This window comes from Amblyomma mixtum, chromosome 4, assembly GCF_055824585.1.
Source record: "Amblyomma mixtum isolate Tamu chromosome 4, ASM5582458v1, whole genome shotgun sequence".
NCBI classification, from domain to species: domain Eukaryota; kingdom Metazoa; phylum Arthropoda; class Arachnida; order Ixodida; family Ixodidae; genus Amblyomma; species Amblyomma mixtum.
The window spans coordinates 73625039-73646882 of NC_143015.1; the positions used below are offsets into that span (position 1 = coordinate 73625039).

At 48.3% G+C, this 21844-nt stretch overlaps 2 protein-coding genes across 7 annotated transcripts in view; one reads left to right on the forward strand and one right to left on the reverse strand.

The window, feature by feature from the left end:
- Window positions 1–6217, reverse strand: part of LOC149347012 (cytosolic endo-beta-N-acetylglucosaminidase-like) — a 218180-nt gene extending 211963 nt beyond the window's left edge. Inside the window, exons 1-2 of the mRNA XM_089586810.1 lie at window positions 5673–6217; window positions 4431–4579 (exon numbers count right to left, since the gene is read on the reverse strand). Coding sequence (XP_089442936.1) covers window positions 4431–4579; window positions 5673–5839 — 316 coding nt within the window. The 5' untranslated portion in view covers window positions 5840–6217. The remainder of the gene's footprint in view (window positions 1–4430; window positions 4580–5672) is intronic.
- The window catches only part of LOC149347008 (uncharacterized), a 318847-nt gene that overhangs the window by 287055 nt on the left and 9948 nt on the right, over window positions 1–21844 (forward strand). For all 6 annotated transcript variants that reach the window (XM_089586805.1, XM_089586804.1, XM_089586803.1 and 3 more), the window contains exons 10-14: window positions 10317–10465; window positions 11207–11524; window positions 11948–12051; window positions 14008–14116; window positions 16663–16853. In XM_089586805.1, coding sequence (XP_089442931.1) covers window positions 10317–10465; window positions 11207–11524; window positions 11948–12051; window positions 14008–14116; window positions 16663–16853 — 871 coding nt within the window. The remainder of the gene's footprint in view (window positions 1–10316; window positions 10466–11206; window positions 11525–11947; window positions 12052–14007; window positions 14117–16662; window positions 16854–21844) is intronic.

Below are 21844 nucleotides of genomic sequence, written 5' to 3' on the forward strand. Positions count from 1 at the left end.
CCAGTGAGAGGATAGCTAACAGCGCTGTTTCAGGATCTAATAGATATTAAAAAAAAAGTCAAATGGCTTAGGTTAGGAGGATAGATGATGCATATACAGTGCTGAAGGGCGGGCACATAATGTGCTATTGCGGTTTAGCGGACAAGCGGTAGCTAGATGTAGATTCCCTATCAATAAGGATATAGCTAGTAGCATAAAGGAATTCTACAGTATTAAGAAGAAGGTGGCAATTACTGTAAAAGTACAAATTGTTGAAGGTTCTATAGACCCACATGCCTACATTTAGTCATAATGACCAGATAGTCAAAAGCTTCAACGAAAACGTAGAATCGCCAATGAGTAAAGGAGAAGCACAGTACACTGTACTGCTCAGTGACTTCAATGTCAAGGTAGGCAAAATGCAGGCAGTGGGTGAATATGACATAATTTCTAGGAATTCTAGGGGAGATTTATTAGTAAAGTCTGCATAATAAAATAATATTCCAATCATGAATACCTTTTTGCACTAACAGAAGAACTGAAAGTGCACATGAAAAATCACGAATCATGAGACTAAAATGAAACAGACTTCATGTTGTGCGCACACTGTGCATCATGCAGGACGGGAGGTGCTCACCAGAGTGAGATGCAGAGACCGGAGGATGGCAAGGCCGTGAATTAGCACAGACTTGTGGAGGGAACGGAAGTAACTAGTGAGGCAGGAGCACGTCAACGAGTTAGCAGTAAGAGGGATGTTGGAGGAATTCAGGATCTCACTGCAGAACAGATATTCCGCTTTACCTGAGGGCGACAGCTGTAATGTTCAAGCAATAGAAGTAAGTGGTAGAATCTTTAGACAGGATACTGGCTAGCTCTCTCAGGAAACAGGAGATCTGATTAAGAAACGGCAGTGAATGAAAGCTAATTATTTTCTCCGTCCGTCCCATGTATTTGACAGCTATAATTATGGAATGCGCAATAGAAGTAGGCGGTAGAATGTTTAGACAGGATACTGGCTGGCTCTCTCAAGAGACGATGAGCTGAACGCCAAAGCATGGAAACTATCCCAAGGAAAGATAAAGTTTCGCCGCTAGGCTTCAGAGCCATTCAGGATGCTTACGGCACACTGAGTTATCTGGCTTGCAGTTAGACAACTAAAGTTTCTTTTTCAATGTAGTTTATTTTCAATGTGAGAATGTTAGAACCCCCTGTCGGAAGAAATTATCCAGCGTTACTGACCACTTGAAGCCTCGCTGCTGGAGTGGCTGGAGGAAACGGGCGCTCCTGCAACCTAGGTGAGCCACCCAGGTCACATGACCTTTTGGTGCCATCACAACCTTTCCCACTGGATTGTGAGCAATCTGACCGCCGCGGCAGGTGGCAATTAAATTAATGATTCATCCTAATAGGTGGCTTGGGAAGAGCAAGTATCTCATGAGCCACACTGGTGGCAGCAGCTGCCAGACAGATCTTTTCCCATAAGGCGACATTTTTGAATGCGCTGTGAAGACATGGTAGCATCAAAGTCGTTTGGCAGTCTTCACATGCACGATGCGCACTCCAAAACTTTGCAGATCTGAGGACTCCACATTGTCTGTGATTGATTTCATCAATGACCCAAGCAGCAGAAAGTTGGAAGCACCTGACTTTCAATTGATTTAGTTTCAATGTCGGAATAGGGGTTCTGCGCTAAGGTGAGATGCTATGCATCTTCGGCTAAGCCGAGTAGGGGCCTCCCCTAGTGTTAGCCAGTTCCGCCTTTTTGTTGTTTATCCTTTGCTGTTTAATTTGTCTCTAGTGCCTAAGCTTAATTGTATACGCTGTAAATATCTGTATATAAATCTTCAGTTATTCCCTTTTTTATCCCTGCGTCTCAACTCATCTTGAGACCGTCTCTGACGGGGCACCTCTGGTGCGAAGATCAAGCTTCAGTCTTCCAGTTAAACCAACCGTCTCCGGCGGGGCACCTCTGGTGCAAGGAGAGTAGAAGAACCTGAACTTTACTATACTGTAAAAACCTGCGCATAAGACGGCCCCTCATATAATACAAGGTGTAATATGGAGATAGCAAAAACGGAAAAAGAAGTTCGCATTCATATATAATGCGAGTAAGGAAGGGCATCTAAAGGCGTACCGGAAGTCATTGAAGCCGAATGCCCTCCGATTATTTGAGTACGTTGGCGCACCGGATACAACGCATGTAGAGCGAGCGGCAGCAGGTACAGAGGCACCGTGCCTGCACCCACTCAAGTCCTGCATCCTGAGTATGTACAGACCTATTCTGGCATATATGCACTGGCGTGCACACTTCAGGACTGTCCGTCGGAGCTTTGGTGACTGTCATCGCCTGGTGTACCGGCACCATCGAGCACGTTAGATATCCCGCATTTCCTGAAATAACAACCGGTGAGCTCCTCAGAAACGCTGGCCCAAGTGTCCGCGATCCAAGTGCACAGTGTGGTCGGAGAGGCCCGTGTCCGGTAACAGTAACTGCACGCTCTCCCTATCTCATACAGACAATGTTGCAGCGCCTGAGGCGGTGCCAATGCTTTCGTGGTCCGGATGTTATGCGAGGTCCAATCATCCTTGGCGTTGCGATGTCAGGTCAGCGTAATGAAGTGGTGGTGAAATCGAAACTACCAATCTATGCCACCGGTTGATAACGCCTCCCCTCACTGAAAGCGTGATAGTGATAGCGCTCACACAGCGGGTTTGTGCATCCGCTTCACTGCGCGAGGAAGCAGGAGTGCTTCTGCGCATGCACGAAATGCTCAGACGGGAGCGCAGGAGTGGAACGGCCCCTCTGTGCCGCTCCCAGGGTGAGCCAAGTGAAGCACGGAGTGGTGTGATGAGCGGGCGTTGCAAAACCTGCTGGTCTCGCACGGATTTTGACAGTAAATTGTTAGGATGTACATATGATATGAGGTGGAAATTTCACATGCTAAAATTTGTAAAAAAAAACTCATATTATACGCGGGTTTTTATGGTACTTTCTTAGGAACTAGAGCCAGTGACACAAGGAGAGCGCCAAGAAAAAAACTCCGTTTCAAGCATTCAGACTGGTGCCCAAGGAAAGCCTCTGGTGCTCCTCACGGGCACGCTCGATTGGGAGAGGCAGTAAGAGGTGCTGAACCTGCTGTGTTATAGGGCAGGCTTGTTCAACTAGATAGTAGTATGTACGTTTTACATTAGCCATCTTGCGTGCAGACACCCTTAAATGCTGTACACGTTGAACAGGCAGCCCCTGTAATGGAGGCAAGAATGCGGTGTCCTGCACTTATCACATGAGATAAGAACATTTCCAGTGCTGCTGCCTATTTTATACAGTGGTTATTAAAGAGCGGTAGGCAAGTAACAAATGTTTTACACAATCACAAAATTATGACTACTGTTCCAAGCAGTCAGGATGGTACATGCTCCCATGATCAAGGATGTCACTGCCTGTATCATGTAGGTAAGCTGAGTGTGACGCATGCTAACGTTGTATGTAAACCAAGTGGGATGCGTGCTGGCGTTCTAGCTAAGCCGAGTGAGACGCGTGCTCACGTTCTCTGTCTACGGCGCGCATGCTTGGAAGTAGTGTGCCCTATCCTCTTGTGGGTATAAAACGAGCACAAATAAAGGCCACGCTGGCGTTCTTGCGCGGAACTGTTCCCGCGTGTTACTCTGCCAACACAACCAACGATACATGGTGTCAGAAGTGCTCCGAAGTCACTGCCACAGTGTTCGTGGTGAAGAAGCAGCATTTAAAGTACGAGTGGTTTCTGGCTTGTCGTCTCAGAGAAAGGGAGATGTATCATGTAGGTAAGCTGTGTGCGACACGTACCGGCGTTCTGGGTAAACCAAGTGGGACGCATGACGGCGTTCTAGCTAAGCCGAGAAAGACGCGTGCTCGCATTCTCCGTCGCACATGCTCGAAACTTGTGTGCCCTATCCTCTTGTGGGTATAGAACGAGCACGAACAAAGGCCACGCTGGCGTTCTTGTGTGGAACTGGTCCCAAGTGTTAATCTTCTGGCACAAGCAACGATACACTGCCCAGTTCCCACACTGCTAGTTCCGACACAACACGCCCCTTGAGTGCTCTTCCTAGGGGTCCAACCTCATGAGGTCGACACACTCAGTATGGCCTCTCCCTGGTTAACAGCGTTGATTGTCTCGGTGAAGTTGCTGTTGCAGGTTCCAGTTACCATCCTGGCAACAGGCACCGGCATGGGTTCAACTCCAATCCTCGTAGCCAGGTTTTTAACGTTTGGAATATTATCTTCCCAGCAAACAGTATCTTGAATAGATTGTAATGAACCTTAAGTGGCCATGATCATACCATTAGGAAAACATTGATGATGGGGACTACCAATATTCAGTGCTTTGTTCAGAAAAAAGAAAGTGCCCAAGCTGCAGCAACTGCATGCAAACATCCTGTTGAACCATGGTATGAATTGAGTGACCCACCTAAAACCTTGACGCCATGCTTATGGCCAGCAGAAATCCACCCGGGAGGCGGGATTGTGACTAGGTGGTGTGAAGAGTAGACAAAGCTGTTGATCAAGTGCCAGTGATGGAACCGATAGCTGTCAGAGTTCTCACAGCCGTGGATGAACCTAGTAGGAAACAAGTGGTAGCCTTCAACATCTGCTACCTTGAAAGAACAATAAACACAAGGCTGCTAGCTGAAGGGTGTTTACACACATTCGTCGGAATTATGTAACAATGACAAAGTACGACAAAATTCGGCTATCACTGACAGCGATGTATGCAGTCGCAGGAAATACAAAACAGCAGACGCTAAATGGTTTCTTTCCTAATTAGTGCGACTAACAGACCCCAGTTTCTCTTCGGGGTCCCGTCCCTGCGAAATTTAACTTGTTCTCGCTCTAGAAAAATGCCCCAAGTCCATATCCGAACAAAGTGCAGGTGGTCAACTTTACTTCGGATATTTATACGAACAAGTAATCGCTGAACGAGCGTGCTATGCGTGTCTACGGATGGAAAAAGTCATTAGCAACCGAAATATTTTTATGCGAAGCATATTACTAGAGCTACAGTACAGCCCGTCGAGTGCGGCGGTGGAGCTACCATTGACCTTTAGCGTGACCACGTGACAACATGACGTCACAGCAGAGGAGAGATGGGCTGCCGGCTCGCGCGGTCGGCCGCGGCGGTGGAGGCTCCACATCAGAGGCGCGGCGGCTGACCACGTGACAACATGACGTCACAGCAGAGGAGAGATGGGCTGCCGGCTCGCGCGGTCGGCCGCGGCGGTGGAGGATCAGAGGCGCTGCAGCTGAGTGACGCTACAGCAGCGGTATAAAGCTGAGCTTGCCTCGCTCTCCGGGCACTTACGAGGCGGCCAGGTGTTGGGATGCCGCCTAGAAGCAGGGCTGATTTGAACGAGAAGCGAAAGCTTCAGCGTGCCACAGAGACCGATGAAGAGCGGGATGAACGTCAACCAAGGAAAGCCATGTATTACCAAGACTAGCCATCAATATGCTTCGCATCTGACTAGGCTTAACCTTAGCTAAGCCTCAGCCATTTTTTATTCTTAAGAAACTGTTTCGCTGTCCTGCTCGTGTTCAATTTGCATGCGATAGTAGTACGTACTACTTTCCGGCATCGAACAGTGGCACTATTTTTTTTTCCGTCAAGAGTTGTAAGTTTCGACCGGGTAGATCGCGTGTGTAGCGCTGTTCTGACCTGTCCTCCAGAGAGCCTCCTATCATGTCGAGGCAGAAAAGAATCTTCGGGTCATCCAGTTCGCCCCGCTTCACGTCTCTGAGCAGTTCGACAGCACACGGCAGCGGTTTCTTGAAGCCCAGAAATTCCTCCAGCGTCTTCAGCGTAGCGACCTCCGGATCAGACATCGCGTCGACGGACGTCCGAGACGAACTTGCATGAACCAAAATGACACAGGCAGCAAGACAGAGCACGTTCTGGACCAGCACAAATATGCCGTTCCTGTGCTCTGCATCACTTGGAACACTTTTGTTTTAAAAAATAAAAACCCACGAGACAGCAACTCAAAGCCGAGCGAGACTATTGGGCACGACGTACCACCAGCATTTGTTCCAAGCGTTCAGAACATGTCAACACTCGAACCTTTCGAACCGCCAATCCCTTTCGTTTCACAATTCACGCATGGAGACGAAGGAATCTCGATGTCTTCATCAGTGCAGCAGCATTGCCAGCACTTTGAAAGTCGCCTCGCCGTAATCCCATTGTTTCTCTTTCAAAGTTTTTCCCGCCGCCCATTGACCAAGGGAGTTGAAAGACAAGTGTTTCTACTTCGCCTACCGCAGAGAACGTGTTGAAATATGACCGCGAGAGAGCAGGACTGGTCAGTAATTTTAGTTTATTGAGGGGCTGTAGTAATTTTTAGTACTTGGCGCAAGTGGCATTTTTTTTTTTGATGCGTTCAAAGAGACAATCTAGAGCTCGGAAAAAAAATACAGAAGTGCAGTTGGTTTTAATTTGAGCTAAGTACTAAAATTTACTGACCAGTCCTGCTCTCTCGCGGTCATATTTCAACATGTTCTCTGCGGTAGGCGAGGTATGAACACTTGTCTTTCAGATTGCTTGGTCGATGACAACTTGACAAGGCGCCGGGAAAAACTTTGAAAGGGGATTACGGCGAGGCGATTTTCAAAGTGTTGGCGATGCTGCCGCCGTGATGAAGACATCGAGATTCCTTCGTCTCCATGTGTGTGAATTTTGACAAGAAAGGGATTGGCGGTTCGAGAGGTTCGAGTGTTGACAAGTTCTAAACGATTGGAACAAACGCTGGTGGTATGCATAACGTCGTGCCGGATAGCTTCGCTCGGCTTTGAGCTGGTGTTTCGTGTTTTTTTTTTTTTTGAACAAATTTGTTCCAAGTGATGCAGGGCACAGAAACGGCATATTTGTGCTGGTCCAGAACGTGTTGAGTCTTGGTGCCTGTGTCATTTTGGTCCTTGCAAGTTTGTCACGGACGTCCATCGACGCGATGTCTGATCAGGAGGTCGCCGCGCTGAACACACTGGAGGAATTTCTGGGCTTCAAGAATCCGCTGCCATGTGCTGTCGAACCGCTCAGAGACGTGAAGCGGGGCGAACCGGATGGCCCGAAAATTCTTTTCTGCCTCGACATGATGGGAGGATCTCTGGAGGACAGGTCAGCAGAACAGCACTACACACGCGATCTGAACCGGTCAAAACTGACAACTCTTGAAGGAAAAAAATAGTGGCACTGTTCGATGCCGCAAAGTAGTACGTACTATCACATGCAAGTTGAACACGAGCGGGGCAGCGAAATGGTTGCCTAAGAATAAAAATATTTCGCTCGTTAACGGCGGTGCCCATCCATAAACACGCGTAGCACGCTCGTTCAGCGATTGCATGTTCGTATAAATATCCGAAGCAAAGTTGACCAGCTTCACTTTGTTCGGACATGGACTTGGAGCATTTTTCTGGAAGTTAAATTTCGCAGGGACGGGACCGCGAAGAGAAACTGGGGGCTGTTAGTCGCGCTTACTGTGAAAGAAACTAGTTAGCACATGCTGTTTTGTATTTCCTGCGACTGCATACATCGCTGTCAGTGATAGCCGAATTTTGTCGTACTTTGTCATTGTAACTTAATTCCGACGCAAGTGGGTGAACACCCTTCAGCTAGCAGCATTGTGTTTATTGTTCTTTCACGGTAGCAGATGTTGAAGGCTACCACTTGTCTCCTACTAGGTTCATCCACGGCTGTGAGAACTCTGACAGCTACCGGTTTCATCACTGGCACTTGATCAACAGCTTTGTCTACTCTTCACACCACCTGGTCACAATCCCGCCTCCCGGGTGGATTTCTGCTGGCCATAAGCATGGCGTCAAGGTTTTAGGTGGGTAGCTCAATTCATACCACGGTTCAACAGGATGTTTGCATGCAGTTGCTGCAGCTTGGGTACTTTCTTTTTTCTGAACAAAGCACTGAATATTGGTAGTCCCCATCATCAATGTTTTCCTCATGGCATGATCATGGCCACTTATGGTTCATTACAATCTATTCAAGATACTGTTCGCTAGGAAGATAATATTCCAAACGTTAAAAACCTGGCTACGAGGATTGGAGTTGAACCCATGCCGGTGCCTGTTGCCAGGATGGTAACTGGAACCTGCAACAGCAACTTCACCGAGACAATCAAAGCTGTTAACCAGGGAGAGACCATACCGATTGTGTCGACCCCCAGGAGTTTAGACCCCTAGGAAGAGCACTCATCAAAGTACAGGGGGTGTTGTGTCAGAACTAGCAGTGTGGTGAACTGGCAGTGTATCGTTGGTTGTGCCGGCAGATTAATACTCGGGACCAGTTGTGCACAGGAACGTCAACGTGGCCTTTGCTCATGCTCGTTTTATACCCTCAAATGGAAAGGGCACACTACTTCCAAGCAGGTGCGCCACAGACAGAGAACGTGAGCAACGCGTCTCACTTGGCTTACCTAGAACACTGGCACGCGTCCCGCTTGGTTTACATAGAACGCCAGCATGTGTCGCACTCGGCTTGCCTATATAATACATGATCATGGGAGCATATGTACCATCCTGACTGCTGGGAACGGCAGTCATGATTTGGTGTACGTGCTCTGAAGAAAACATTTGTTACTTACCGAACAGTGCATAAAAGAGGTAGTGCTGGAAATGTTATCTGATGTGATAAGTGCAGGATACCGCATTCGTGCCTCCATTACAGGGGCTGCCTGTTCAACGTGTACAGCATTTAAGGGTGTCTGCGCACAAGATGGCTAATGTAAAACACTGTAAAACGTTCACACTACTCTCTGGTTGAACAAGCCTGCTCTGTAACACAGCAGCTTCAGCACCTCTTACTGCGTCTCCCAATCGAGCGTGCCCGTGAGGAGCAACAGAGGCTTTGCTTGGACACCAGTCCGAACGTTTGAAATGGAGTTTTCCCAGTTGGTGCTCTCCTGCAGCTCGCGTAGTGTCTCTGGTTGCAGTTCCTAACAAAGCATCTTTGTATGATTGAAACAGCGCAAGGCCGAAGGCCAAAGAAGAGAGCAGAGGAAAGGAGGAAACGGACAACGCAGTGCTGAACTAACAACTGACATTTATTTGGCACGCTGTGCGTGTAAATACGTTTAGGCACCAAAATAGAAAACAACGCAAAGAGCTCATTCACGCACCCCGATCCCTGCAAGCCAACACGAGCTAAGATGTGCAATTCAGGAAGCGAAGTTCTTTTTGTGATAAAGATACTGACGGAGCACTTGCACATGTATCGCCATAGTTCTTAAAAGTCTATCATTTCACGACACAGCCGGTCTTTCTTCCCAGCAACAACTCGGCAAAAATTAAACTCTGGGGAGCAATCGGCAATGCATGCTGAGATTATGAGACCGCAACAATGTTGATAACAAAGAGTCTCATTATTTGGGGCCGAAAATCAGATGGACATCATGTCGCTGCTCTCCTTCAGTCGCTTTAGTCTGCACTTCTTACAGGTGCCTTACTTTCTTGTACCGATGATTTGGTTAGCTGGACCTACTGTATGTGCGAAAAATTTTGTTATTTTTCTCAAACTATAATGATCTTGAGCCGCAAATATTGTGTGCATAGACAGAGTCCGCTTTATCAATTTTTTTCAGGTCATGTAAAAGATACCACGTTTGCCTTTGACCATTCTTTCTTCACAATGGTATGTGAAACGTGAATGAAGCGGGTCAATGGCAGACAGAAGAAGGGAAAACATAAGACCAGTGGCGTGAGATTGGAGTTACACTGCAAAGATTCTATGTGTTCGGCGTGTTCTTTTGTGCAGAAATATTCCGCAGAAATAGTTTGAACGCCTGCCCTTGTTCATGAGCAAGAGACGTCGTGTAGTGTTGCTCGTCTCTGGGAGCTGATAGTGGCAGATGCTCCATTCTGTGTGGATGCCATTAGCTGAAGCTCTTGTCCCTGTTCCAATATCAAAGCAATGTAAACGCAGGCATCGGTGAGTAAGAGTTACAAATTAGAAGTGCATTGTTTGGTCAGCTGTTTTATTATATTTCATTGTGCCATGCTGCTTTGTTATGTGTCGCTTATATTTGCGATGCTTTTGGAGCCAAATGTCACAGCTTTGGAATTCTCTGAGGGACCTTGAATTGGGGCTTACTGGAATGTGTTAATGCTCTCTGCAGATTCACCATCTTCCATACCGTACGCTCCATGAATAATGCGTAATGACAGTCTGGTTTTGTGAAGGTAGGGCCTTTGTCAGTAAAAAGCAAAGGAGGTCTGAATTGGAAAGCACCGCTAATGTCACATTTGACGGACATTGTCATGGTGTAGGCTGCTGCATTAAGTGACTGCTCTGGCCTTTCAGGGGCCTTTACCGTGGAGCCAGGTCCAGGCGCCAAGATCCTCAGCAAGATCAGAAAAGGCAACCTTGTGTCCGTAGTTGCGTCCCAGCTGGCCCACATCGCTGCTTCATGCAAGTTTGATGGATGGCTCATCAACATCAAGTGTGGGATGGTTGGTGTCATTTGTAACTGTGTCTCACTTCCTGGGATACATTAATTGCAGTGCAGAACGTGGTTAAGGATTCAGATGCGTAGCATTGATTAGTGTTTTTGTCAAATAGAGTTGTTAATGCTGCTGGGTGTATCTTTTAGTCTCTGTGTAGGTGCTGTATGCTGCGTGGTGCCATTTAAATGGTGTAAGGAATTCCCCGGTCAAAAAGTTTAATTTGCCGTAATTGTGGCATGTCTTCTTTCATGCGCACTAGAGCAAAATGTTGAATCTTGGCCTGGTCATTTTCAACATTCTGCAAGTTATCTTGGACATGAGAGTGGGCATACCTCATAGGTTCTGTTAGTCAGAATGGCCTTTGGTTCCATGCATATAGTCAAGAAAGCGGGAAGTTTGCTACAAGACACAGCATGGCTTTTCAAAAAGATATATTGACTTCGAATGCCTGCTTAGAAGAACGGAACACTTACTAAAACTGGTGATTGTACAAACGTGTAGAGGATATAAATTCCTTGACACATCCCTGTGTAAACCAAGTTTCTGGAGAGCACGGAACTAGGAGTTGCGATAGTGTAAGTTTGGCAGCCCTTTAGGAGTGAGGATGTGTACAGCTAACAAAAGCGCCGGAACCTAAATGGAAAATGTGGAAATACAGACAGTAGTGTTTCAAGGCCGCTTAGCAGTCATGTGCTTGATCAGCACAAAGCAGAGTGGTATAAATGGCATCGTTCCACCTGTTTTCAGGACGAGACCTGTGGCCCTTTCCTCTTGGAGTTCCTCAGGGCCGTAACCACGGAGACTCACCGCTCTGTGCCCGGCTCATTGGTCATCTGGCACGACAGTGTGCTGCCGGACGGCAGGCTGGACTGGCAGAGCGAGCTCAACGAGAAGAATGCATGCTTCTTCGACCTCTGCGACGGCATCTTCCTCAGATACGGCTGGACCGAAGGGATGTTGCAGAAGTCTGCGGGCCATGCTGGCAACCGCAAGACCGACGTCTATGTCGGCATCGATGTGTTTGCACACAAGACAAATGACTTTGGCGGCAGTGAGGCAGTCAAGGTGAGTGCAGCTCATCCAGTCGTCTCATTTGACTGACTCGGGAGAACAACTGTGGGTCAAGGGGATCAGTTGATTAACAGAGACACCAGTAGTTGTTGAGAGTGTGAAGACCACCGTGCATGCTCTTATATTTGCAGTGGGGGGGGGAGTGAATTGCAGAAAAAGCTGGGGTGCAAATACAAACAATGCACCCAGATTTTGTAGACTCCGAGGAAAGTACAGCACAATAGTGGTGCTCCTATTTTTGCTTCCGAATTGATCTTTGCTATTTCTGGAGATTCGTATAAAAGTCCGTGGCTTCTATAGTAAGTAGAAATAAGGCACTCTCTTTCACAAACCTGACATTTTGATTGATTGTTTTGGCAATTTGCTCACCACAAGGGATGACTGTGGCAGCCTTGGTGACTCGAAGTTTTGTTTCAGGAAGTGGAAGTAGCCCGCCGGCATGGTTTGTCGTCAGCCATTTTTGCTGCTGGCTGGGTATACAAGAACCAGGACAAGGTGGAGTCTGCAGCCATTCAGCGCCGGTAAGTTGCGCTGAAGGTTTTTCGGTTTCCTGTGCTTAGTGTGGAACGTGCACTGCAAGTTGTGATGCATTGCTAAGTATGAGTTAGGGAATCGCTTTCGAAGTTGAGACTAAACCCTACTGCTAGCTAAGTTGCTGGCTAGTTTGCTCTCGTATTTCATGCAGAAGTTGCATGCTGTCTTGAATTTTGTTTATTGCCTATGTATACTTAATTACCGTATAAACGCGTGTAAGGGCCACACCCGTGTATGGGCCGCACCCCGTTTTCCTGAAGGAAATATTAAAAAAAAAATTACCGACGATTACGTTACTTCCTAATGCGAAATTTGAGCGCAGCAAATAAGCTGTTTCACCTTTTCGATAGATTGAGGCAAAGAAATCGAGCAACACATGTATGCGCTATCACAAAATTTTTTTTTTATTTTTCACACGTATTCGCAATTTCGGCTCGGGCGGTGCACATATACAGATCCGCCGCCACCGATCTGGCTCTCTGATTGCCACCGCACAGGGGTTGCATTGGAGGAGGAGCGAAGAAAGGAATTAAGTTCGAGCCGGCGCTTTGACAACCGGAGACTCGCAGGAAGAGGGGGGAGGGGGGCGGCGTGTACACCCAGCGGCAAACGATGGGGGCAGAAGCGCGCGCAGCAAGCGGACAACACGATAAAGGGAGGAAGGAAGAGATAGCAGCGACTGACTGATGCCGCTGACGCCGATAGCGCTGGGGGGATGAAAGGGGGGGCGGAGCTGGTTACGAGGCCGACGCCGACGCCGACGCAAAACCCAGGAACGGACGCCAAAGAGCTGCGCTCTAAAAAAAATCCGTGTAAGGGCCACACCCGAACTTTCCATGACCCAGGCGGGAATAGCCTTCTAAATGCACGCGCCATGGCCTCCGCCATCGGCTCCGGCTGCGAAGAACGATGCGCTCGATCGCAGAGCGCTTGATCGCGGAGGGCAAGCACGCGTACAAGAGCTTCCAAGTACCGTCCATGGATGGCGCCCGAGGCCTCAGTCATCATCATCATCGTCAATTTTTTTTCTTCGCCGCGACTTCCCACTATCCACATCCCCATCAGTATCGCCAGCTCCAGCCTTTCGTGGCATGTTAGCTCGTTCACCGTAGTTGTTGTGATGGTTGTGGCTTTCGCGTGCTGCCGCCGAGCAAGTTTTAGCACGATGCGCAAGCACCTTAACAGCTACACGGCTGGGAGTTAGCTCTCGAATGCGGCAAGCGTGTGGCGGACAGGGAATTCGACGTGGCTGAGAAGTGCGTCCAATGAAGGTGCAACCAAAAGAGAAACACAAGCTGCAATGCGTGCACTTTCCGAGGCAAACCATGTGAGTTTCCTGAACTGGAAGAAGAGGTGCTCTGCTATGTGACGGAAGTGCGAAACAACGATAACGCGTTGACAGCGGACATGCTGCACGGCTTGTTTTGGGATGAGCATGCACCAGAGCACAACACCAGCTCAGAGTCGAAAAACTCTGCGAGTGACGATTGAATGTAGAGCAAATTTCACTAATTCCCTGATTGGTGTGTTTTTGCTTGAAAAATTTTTTTCTTACATCGTGTGTATGGGCCGCACCCCGAAAATTGGCTCCCGAATCTGGAAAAGAAAGTGTGGTTTTTATTTGTGTTTATACGGTATGTTGCAGTTTTGATGAATGGTAGTCCAAGACCTTCTTATTATGCTTAATGCCACATTTGGTTTTAGCATATGCTTGCTTGTTTTGTTCATAACAAATTAAACTGTGTAATATCATTCGGATGGGTTGAACATCAAACCAGCGAATCTAAGCTTCAGCGAAAAACATTGCTAGTGTCACATGTTTTTAGGAATGTGAGACTGCATGATGGAGCAGAATAACTGTGAGGCTTCTGCAAGACTTGTTAGGTGTTTGTTTTCTTATGATGATTTATTTTCATTCATGCACTTTGTTGCAACCTTTGCAGGTTCTGGGACTGTCTACAATGCTGCTGTCCCGAGTGGTGTATTAGGACACTGCCGCTCCGAACGAGTTTCTGTCAGGGATTTGGGGAAAAACTCTTTAAGGCAGGCCAGGTCAGCCATTTTCTTTGCATCTTTTAACTACTGTCACGAAGTTGCGAGGACGGGAACGGGTTTATTTACAAGTCGGGATCGGGGACGTCACTGGACGGTCAGCGTCAGGCGGGCTCCACCACGGTCTCGCGCACACCGAGTTCTTCTTCTTCTTTCCGCTGCACTGCAGTGCGCCAGCGCCGCAACGCGGCGTAGCAACTACATTAAAGGGACTGTCTACTGTCGGAGACGAACACTTGAATACTGGCTTATTATTGTAGATTTCCTCTTATGATGGCAGCAGCACGGGCACAACTGGGAAGTTTTTGCAGGATTATTCTGAAGGTTGGGCCAGAGCTGGCAGTTGCACCGTGTTCTGTTAAAACTTCGTGGCTGTCCAGGCTACCGAGCTGCGACGCCTGAATTTGATATGCTAATACACTTAATATATAAGGCTGAGGGCAAAACAATATCATTTTTGTTACCGTATTTACTCGCATAATGATCGCACCCCCGAATTTTGTTGGAAAAATTCAATTTTTTTTATTATTTGCGTAATAATCGCACCCCGAACTTGCTGCTGCAATTTGTCGACGATGTCGAGTCTAGCCGACGATGATCATACTTGCCATCTGTCAGCAGATGACCATCTTGCTCTATCAGCGATGCAGCGGCAGCCGCCTGTTCGTTGGCCTGCGGTCACACGGGCAGTCTAAATGCGGCTATACCGTTCAAATTTTCGTCAATTTTTTTTTTAAAAGTGCGATCATTATGCGAGTAAATACGGTATATTTTTCTGGAAGAAGAAACTTTGTTTAATTTCTTTGTCTTGCAGCTTGTGGCCGTTTTTTTGCATAGTTTAACCCTGTTTTCTCGCCATCACTTCTAATGTTTTAAAAAAGGCAGGCTGCCGCTATGCTGCCATTGGCAGTGCCACGAGCTATAAACAAACAATATACTACCTATACAAACTTGGCATGCTACCTTGGATATAACAGATTTTAGTATGCCACCTTGGGCATAAACTTTAGTTTGTTAACATCAGCTGTAGTGAACCTAAGTATGCCACCTTGGATATAACAAACTTTTGTATGTTAACCTTGGATATACTGAACCAAAATACACTACCTAAGTAAGGTGCACAGCATTAAATTTTCTTTCTGAATATTAGCTGTCATAAGAAACAGCATATGGGAGGAGGCAGGTTTTCTACCGTATTTACTCGCATAATGATCGCACTCACGTAATGATCGCACCCCCGAATTTTGTTGTCAAAATTCATTTTTTTTTATTCCCCGCGTAATCACCGCACCCCTAACTTGCCGCTGCAATTTCTCGACGATGTCGAGTCTAGCTGACCGTGATCGTACTTGCAATCTGTTTGACAGATGGCACGGGCAGATGACCATCTTGCTCTATCAGCGATGCAGCGGCTGCCATCTGTTGGTTGACCTGCGGTCACACGGGCAGTCTAAATGCGGCTATGCTTTATCGCATATACCAAACTTAACTGCGGTTCGCCATTGTCGCAAGGCTCGCCACCGTTCTGGGTTGCGGTGCAACGAACGAAGTGACGCGGTGATCCGGCTAAACCTTCTTGTTCTCGTAAATAATAAGCCCCGGGATACGGGAACGTCAAAAATGAATCCTCCTTAAGGATTGCTGGCCTGTACCGTGTTGCTGGTAGGAGTAGTAACTGCGATGCAAGCTAGTTTTACGTTCGCAGCCGCGTAGCAGCTGCCGCCGTTGCAGTGCGAGTGACCCGATCTGCTTACACGCCAGCTCCGCTGCTAAGGCGTCGCTGAAATCGATCGTATATATTTCTTTTAATGTGAAGCAGTTAAGTTGTCAGTAAGGCAGTGCCGTAAGTAGAACTTTCGTGATAGCATTGGTCATTTCAAAAGCGCCGTCCATTGTGGCTACGATACGAAACAAGTTAGGCCTAGCGACGACTAGGCAGTACAGAGCGCCGTCGTCCGCCACGCTCATGGGCGGCATCATTGCGGTAAGCGCGTGGAATCCAATGCTTCGAGCGTTGCGAATGCGTCACCTAAGTACATCAACGATGCGGCAGGGAGTGGACATTTTTCGGTGTAACGACGGCAAAATGCGTAGCTTGAGCACCGCGGGATGTTGCTGTTGCTGCGCCATCGGACGAGATCGAAGGCTGCATAAAAGCGCCGTCACGCAGCACTATACACTTTGTCTCTTTTGATGCGTTGCTCTTGGAACGTGATTTAGTGCGAAGAAAGTACGTTCTTGAAGCGGGCCAGTTCGTGGGCTTTTCGCATTTTACCTTCTTGGTTATTGACATATGCCGAGGTCACCGAGCTCGGTTTGCGATAACCGCGTTTAGCGGCGTAATCGCGGGTAGCACGCCTGTGTGACAAGGGGTGTCTGCCTGCTACTTGTTTGCGTTTTCAGTGCTCAAAAATTTTTGTAAAAAATTTACCCCACGTAATGCTGGCACCCCTAAGTTTGTGGTGTCAGTTTAAAAAAAAAAAAAAGTGCGATCAATATGCACACAAGCTAACAAGACGCTGCTCCACACGACCGCGTCGGTGCAGGAGGTGAGCTCCGTGGCCTGGTCCGACCTGTCCCAGCAGCAGCTGCAGCCTCGCGACCAGGGACGCTCGCTCTGCGATGGCTGCGGAGTGGCCGAGGTGTGCACGGAGTGGGCGTACAACGGAGGGGGCTGCCTCCTCCTGCGCTTCACCCCAGAGGACGTGGCCAATCCCAGGGCAGCCCCTTACTTCAGGTGAGGGGGGGGGGGCAGTCCTCTGGGAACCCAGAGAAAGCAGGTCTTATTGCCCTGAAGGTCTCGTTAAGGACATTATAAGAGGAGGGGTGGGTGTTGCAGAAATGGTCAGCACTCCTTTGGGAGACGAGAGCTTTAGCCATGCCCCCATGTTCCATAATGGGTGTTTTTTACACTCTTCTCATTGGGATATTTGTGCTTTTGAGTGGAATTTGCGGGCCCTTGATAATTCTCTTGAAGTATTTGGCAGTTTCGAATGAGATTGGTGTCCTGGGTTGTTCTTCATGGCAATCATCACAGGTGGCCTTGTGTCCGGTGTGACTTCGAGCAGAGTACTTTTTGACGACACTTCATAGGTCTGCACATTCACACATGATTGCACTTACATCCACTCGCTCGCTCTCACAGACTCTGACATCACCAGTGAGCGTTGGCCTGCTGCTTGTACATCGGCAACGTCGCGATCGCCAGTCGCAGTATACGCACCACGAGTAACCAGCTGTGGCCGCACAGCTGTAAATGAATGCCGTAAATATCTTTGAAGCAGAAGACTGGTCAGCCACTACCAAAGCTTTGTTGGTAAAGTACCATACATGGAATGTGGAGGCCGTGAGTTCGGATCCCACCAGCAGCTTGTGGTTGCTTTTTTCTTTTCTTTGTAATCAAACGCTTTTAGCCATAAAGTGAATGCACTACTAATTTTTCTTCGATCAGCATCATCATGATCATCAGCCTGACTAACCCTGTCCTGTGCCAGCCACCCTATCGCAGCAAACTTCTTAATCTCACCCGCCCACCTAACTCCTGCACCCCCTGCTACGCTTGCCTTCTCTTGGAATCGAGTCCATTACTCATAACCATCTTTTATCTTGCCTTTGCCTTTGCCCTGCTTTTGTTCAACGCCACAAATAAAAGAAAAAAATGGAAGTATTCCTCAATGCCTTTCTTTGTTTCAGTGACTGTTGGCTTCTTTAATACGGCTCACGCAGTAGTCATTTTGTGGCACCTTTCAATCTGTCTGCACCCCCGCATACAGAACACTAGGTGTGCGAACAGTAAAACTCATCATGTTACTTCAGCATCGATTTTGTTGTGGGGCATTGACGGGGAGGGGGCACAGTTAACGCACACGAGCAATGACTGTTTCTTAAGCACTGTAAAAACAGGACAGTGGACCGATTGCACAGAGCCCTCTGTGCATGTGTATACATTTACCAGAAGCAGTCAAGCACCTTGTTGGCTGTCCTTCACGGCAGCTTCTGTACGACTATGCAGCTCACTTGGCGCCTTGACTGGCATTAAAGGGACGCCGAGGAGAAGTCGAAGTTGGCTTGTATTGATAGAATGCCAGCTCCTAACCACAAAAAGAATTCTCGTGCTGAAATATAAGTTCCTGTAAGGTAGAAAAGGCCAACAACTAAAATACAGGTAGGCTGCCACAGGCCTGTCTCACAGGCACAAGCGCTTTGATGAAATGCTGAATTACACCTCGGATTTCTGAGTCTGACAAACATGCATGCAGTTTACATGTTTGGATATTGAAATATATAAGATTTGTTTTGAAACTGCTTGTGCACTTTTATCACTTGAGGAAGACTGAAAAATGACAACCTGAATGTCGGAAACCGATGAAAACCTATACTTGGCGACGCAGCAGGCGGCCAGCTGAGTTTCAGTATGTTTTAGTGCTTTGCGGCTGTGGGCTTTGCGTGCCCGCATGGTTAGGTTTTTGACGCACCTTGATTTATATGTGCAGAGCAGCAGAGGAACTTCAAGTACCCGTCTAAGTGCTCTTTGCACGAAGTTCATGCCGGGGCACACACCTGCGGTGAGGAAAACACCTGTGGCTAGCTAATATTGCACGCGCTTCCATGTTAGTGAACGCGCCGCTCAGCGTGTTCGCTTCGTCAACGTACGAGCACGCTGAGCTGTGTAACCGGTGCTACGAGGACTGTTATTACAGAATTGAAATATATGTCCATGCATAGTCTGCTCATTAACAGAATGTGCTGTTGGCGAGTTGGTTTGACGTGAGTGTAAGAACCGGCGCTAAGACAGGGATGAAACAGTTTGTAACAGTTTCATTTTATATCTACCGTAAAATTCCGAGCAAGCGCCCCCTCTCCAGCAAGTCGAAATCACTGGCAAAGTAGGGGGGGGCACTATCCCGGAACGGCGCCAAAATTCAAGATGGCGGCGATTTTTTCACGCCAGAAAAAAAAAAGTGCACTGCACATGGATTTAAGATTTTATTTATCTCTAGCAACATGAACTTCACTGAGTGAAAGATTTATGACTGCTATGTCAATCACTCTCAAAACCATCAAAAGACTCCTCCAAGTCAGTCGCAAAAAAAAAGTTCACAGCATTCCGCTTGAAGCCCACCCCGGTCTTCTGGCGCCACGGCTAGAGTGTTTCCCAACTGCGTGTTGTTGGCTATTCTGACAGCCTCTTCAGAGAGAAGCCGGTTACTAACTGCACGTCCTGCCGTTGTTTCCCGCTAGAAGAACTCGAAGAGCGCATTGTCCACGAGCTCACTGAAAACTGGGGCGCCGTTACTCAGCTTCGATGTTTTGCTCTCCCGCAGTTATGCTGAAGCATTTTTTGAAATTGTCCCATTCCCGTATTCGTATGCGGTCGAGCTTGAAATGCCGAGACGTTTGGTGCAGGTTTCTTCCGTTTTATCGATGCCATTGTACGACCTCAACTTTCTTCGCCACTGAGTACGAATGCACCGGCATCGCAAACTCGGCAACGCCAAAACAAGACAAATGGCGTGTGCAAACGAGCATGCGAATGGCTTGAAAAGCAGGATTGGATTGGATCCTTGAACTGGATGGGGCAGACCAGTGTTGCTTGGGCGCGGGGGGGGGGGGGGGGGGGGGGGGGCCTTTCCCGGAAAGGCGCGGAAATGTGAAATTGACAGTGAAGTTAGGGGGGGCCCTTGCAAGGGTGGGGGCGCTTGTTCAGAATTTTACGGTATGTACCACTCCCTTCAATAATGCCCTGTGGGCCATGAGGGTATCGGAAATAAAAAAAATTTTGAACGACACACGTAATGCGCACTGACAACTCGAAGTTTGTTTCCTATAACACAGATTACCATTCAAATACGTGTAAGGGCCGCACCTTTTTTTCCAGATTTTAGGGCCAATTTTCTGGGTCCGGCCCATACACGTGATGCGCAAATTTTTTTTTTTTTAATTAATACGCAGAGATCACAGAATGAGCGGCATATATTCTACATTCAGTTGTAACTCACAGTCTTCCGAGCTGGTGCTGTGCTCTGGCGCATGCTCATCCTTCAAGAAATCTCGCAGCGCGTTGATTGTCAACGCGTAGCCGTTCCGCACTTCCATCACATAGCAAAGCAGCTCTTCTTCCAGATCTGGACGCTTGCACGGCTTGCCTCGGAAAGTTCATCCTTTTGTTCGCGCCATCGTTGAATGCACTTCTTGGCCTACACGCTTGCCGTATTCGAGAGCGAACTCCTAGCTGTGTAGCTATTAAGGTGGTGGTTGCCCATCGTGCTAAAGTTGCAGCACTCGGCGACAGCAACCGAAAGCCACGGCTGTGATGAACTAACATGCTACCACAACTCCCATGTCTTTGAGAGCCACAAAAAGCTGGAGGGGATGGTACTGATGCCGATATAAATAACAAGCTTGCAGCGGAAGAAAAAGTTGACGATGATGATGGTACAGTAATCCCTCGTTATAACGAAGTCAGCAGGACGGCGAAAAAATTCGTTATAAGCGATAATTCGATATAAGCGACCGCTCGAAAAAAGCTAAAACAGTCGAGATTTAATTGCGCCACAACTGCGAGGAAGCTGGCGATGACACCGTGCGGCGTCCGCCAGCTGCGGTGGTTGCTAGGCAACAGCTCAAGGTCGATCTCTGTGCCTCCTTGGAGCACTGCCACAGCGAAATCGCAAGTCCGTGGCCAATGTAGCTTTCGCTGCAAAATTTGCTCGTAGCACATTTCTTACTTCTACCAGCAACTCAGTATTGGTCAGTGATCCTCAAAGATGATATAGATCAAATTTCTTATACTAGAGTTTATTATCTATATCAAGAACAAGCTTTAGCTCATTTTTGTGATCCAGACGGGATCCAGGCTGATCGACAAGCCGGCAGGCTCGGCTTACTTCCCGTTCGCACAAGAAAAATACAAAGCAGCCATGCTGCCATAAAGTTTGCCTCCTAGATTCTAGCAACAACAGCATGTCTGTGCAAGAGTGGAGCTTTCGGCAACGACGCTGCCTGCAGGAACGCCGGGTGACAAACTGCGCGCTGTGCCTTGGTCGGCGCTAAGCCTAGCCGGTTCCACATCGATGCCGCAGCTGTTGGCGCTTCGGGACTGGCCAGCACTCAAATAAAGGCGCTACACTCGGCAACCCTTTACTGTCAACCGGTCCCATAATAAAAGATACGTTAGACTTCCGTGACGCCTTCAGCAACGGAGCTAGCTAGCAGACGGCAGGCGAACCGCATCAGGCAGGAGTAGCACCAAAGCGGCTATTGGATGAAATTTGCTTGTATCGCAGTCATCACCTCTACCCCCAGGGCTTGCTATGAACTTGAACGAACAATACTATCGCGTTTTCAGACGCCGGCAGCCGGCATCAAAGCTGGCAGGCCACGGCCAGTCTCGGCGCGCACGAGCGAGCGAGCGCGTCGAGACTGGCCGTGGGCAGGCCGGCCCAGTTCAAAGGAGCGCGCCCTACATCATCATGACGCTGTGGCTCTCCGCACTCACATTGGCTCCCGCTACCCGTCGTTGCGTTTGCCGCGGGCGGCCCGTCGTTGACATGACGCAGCCGGCGAGCTGCGATCGGACGCTGCGACGCCGTTCGCAACTTCGCGCTGTGGTGAATCGCGCTCGCTTTTCGCACATGTGTCCCCGCCGTAACAACAAAATTCAGTGACCCTACCACGCATTTAGACCGTTTGTCTCGTTGAATGGCGCGAATCGAGCATGACTGGCCA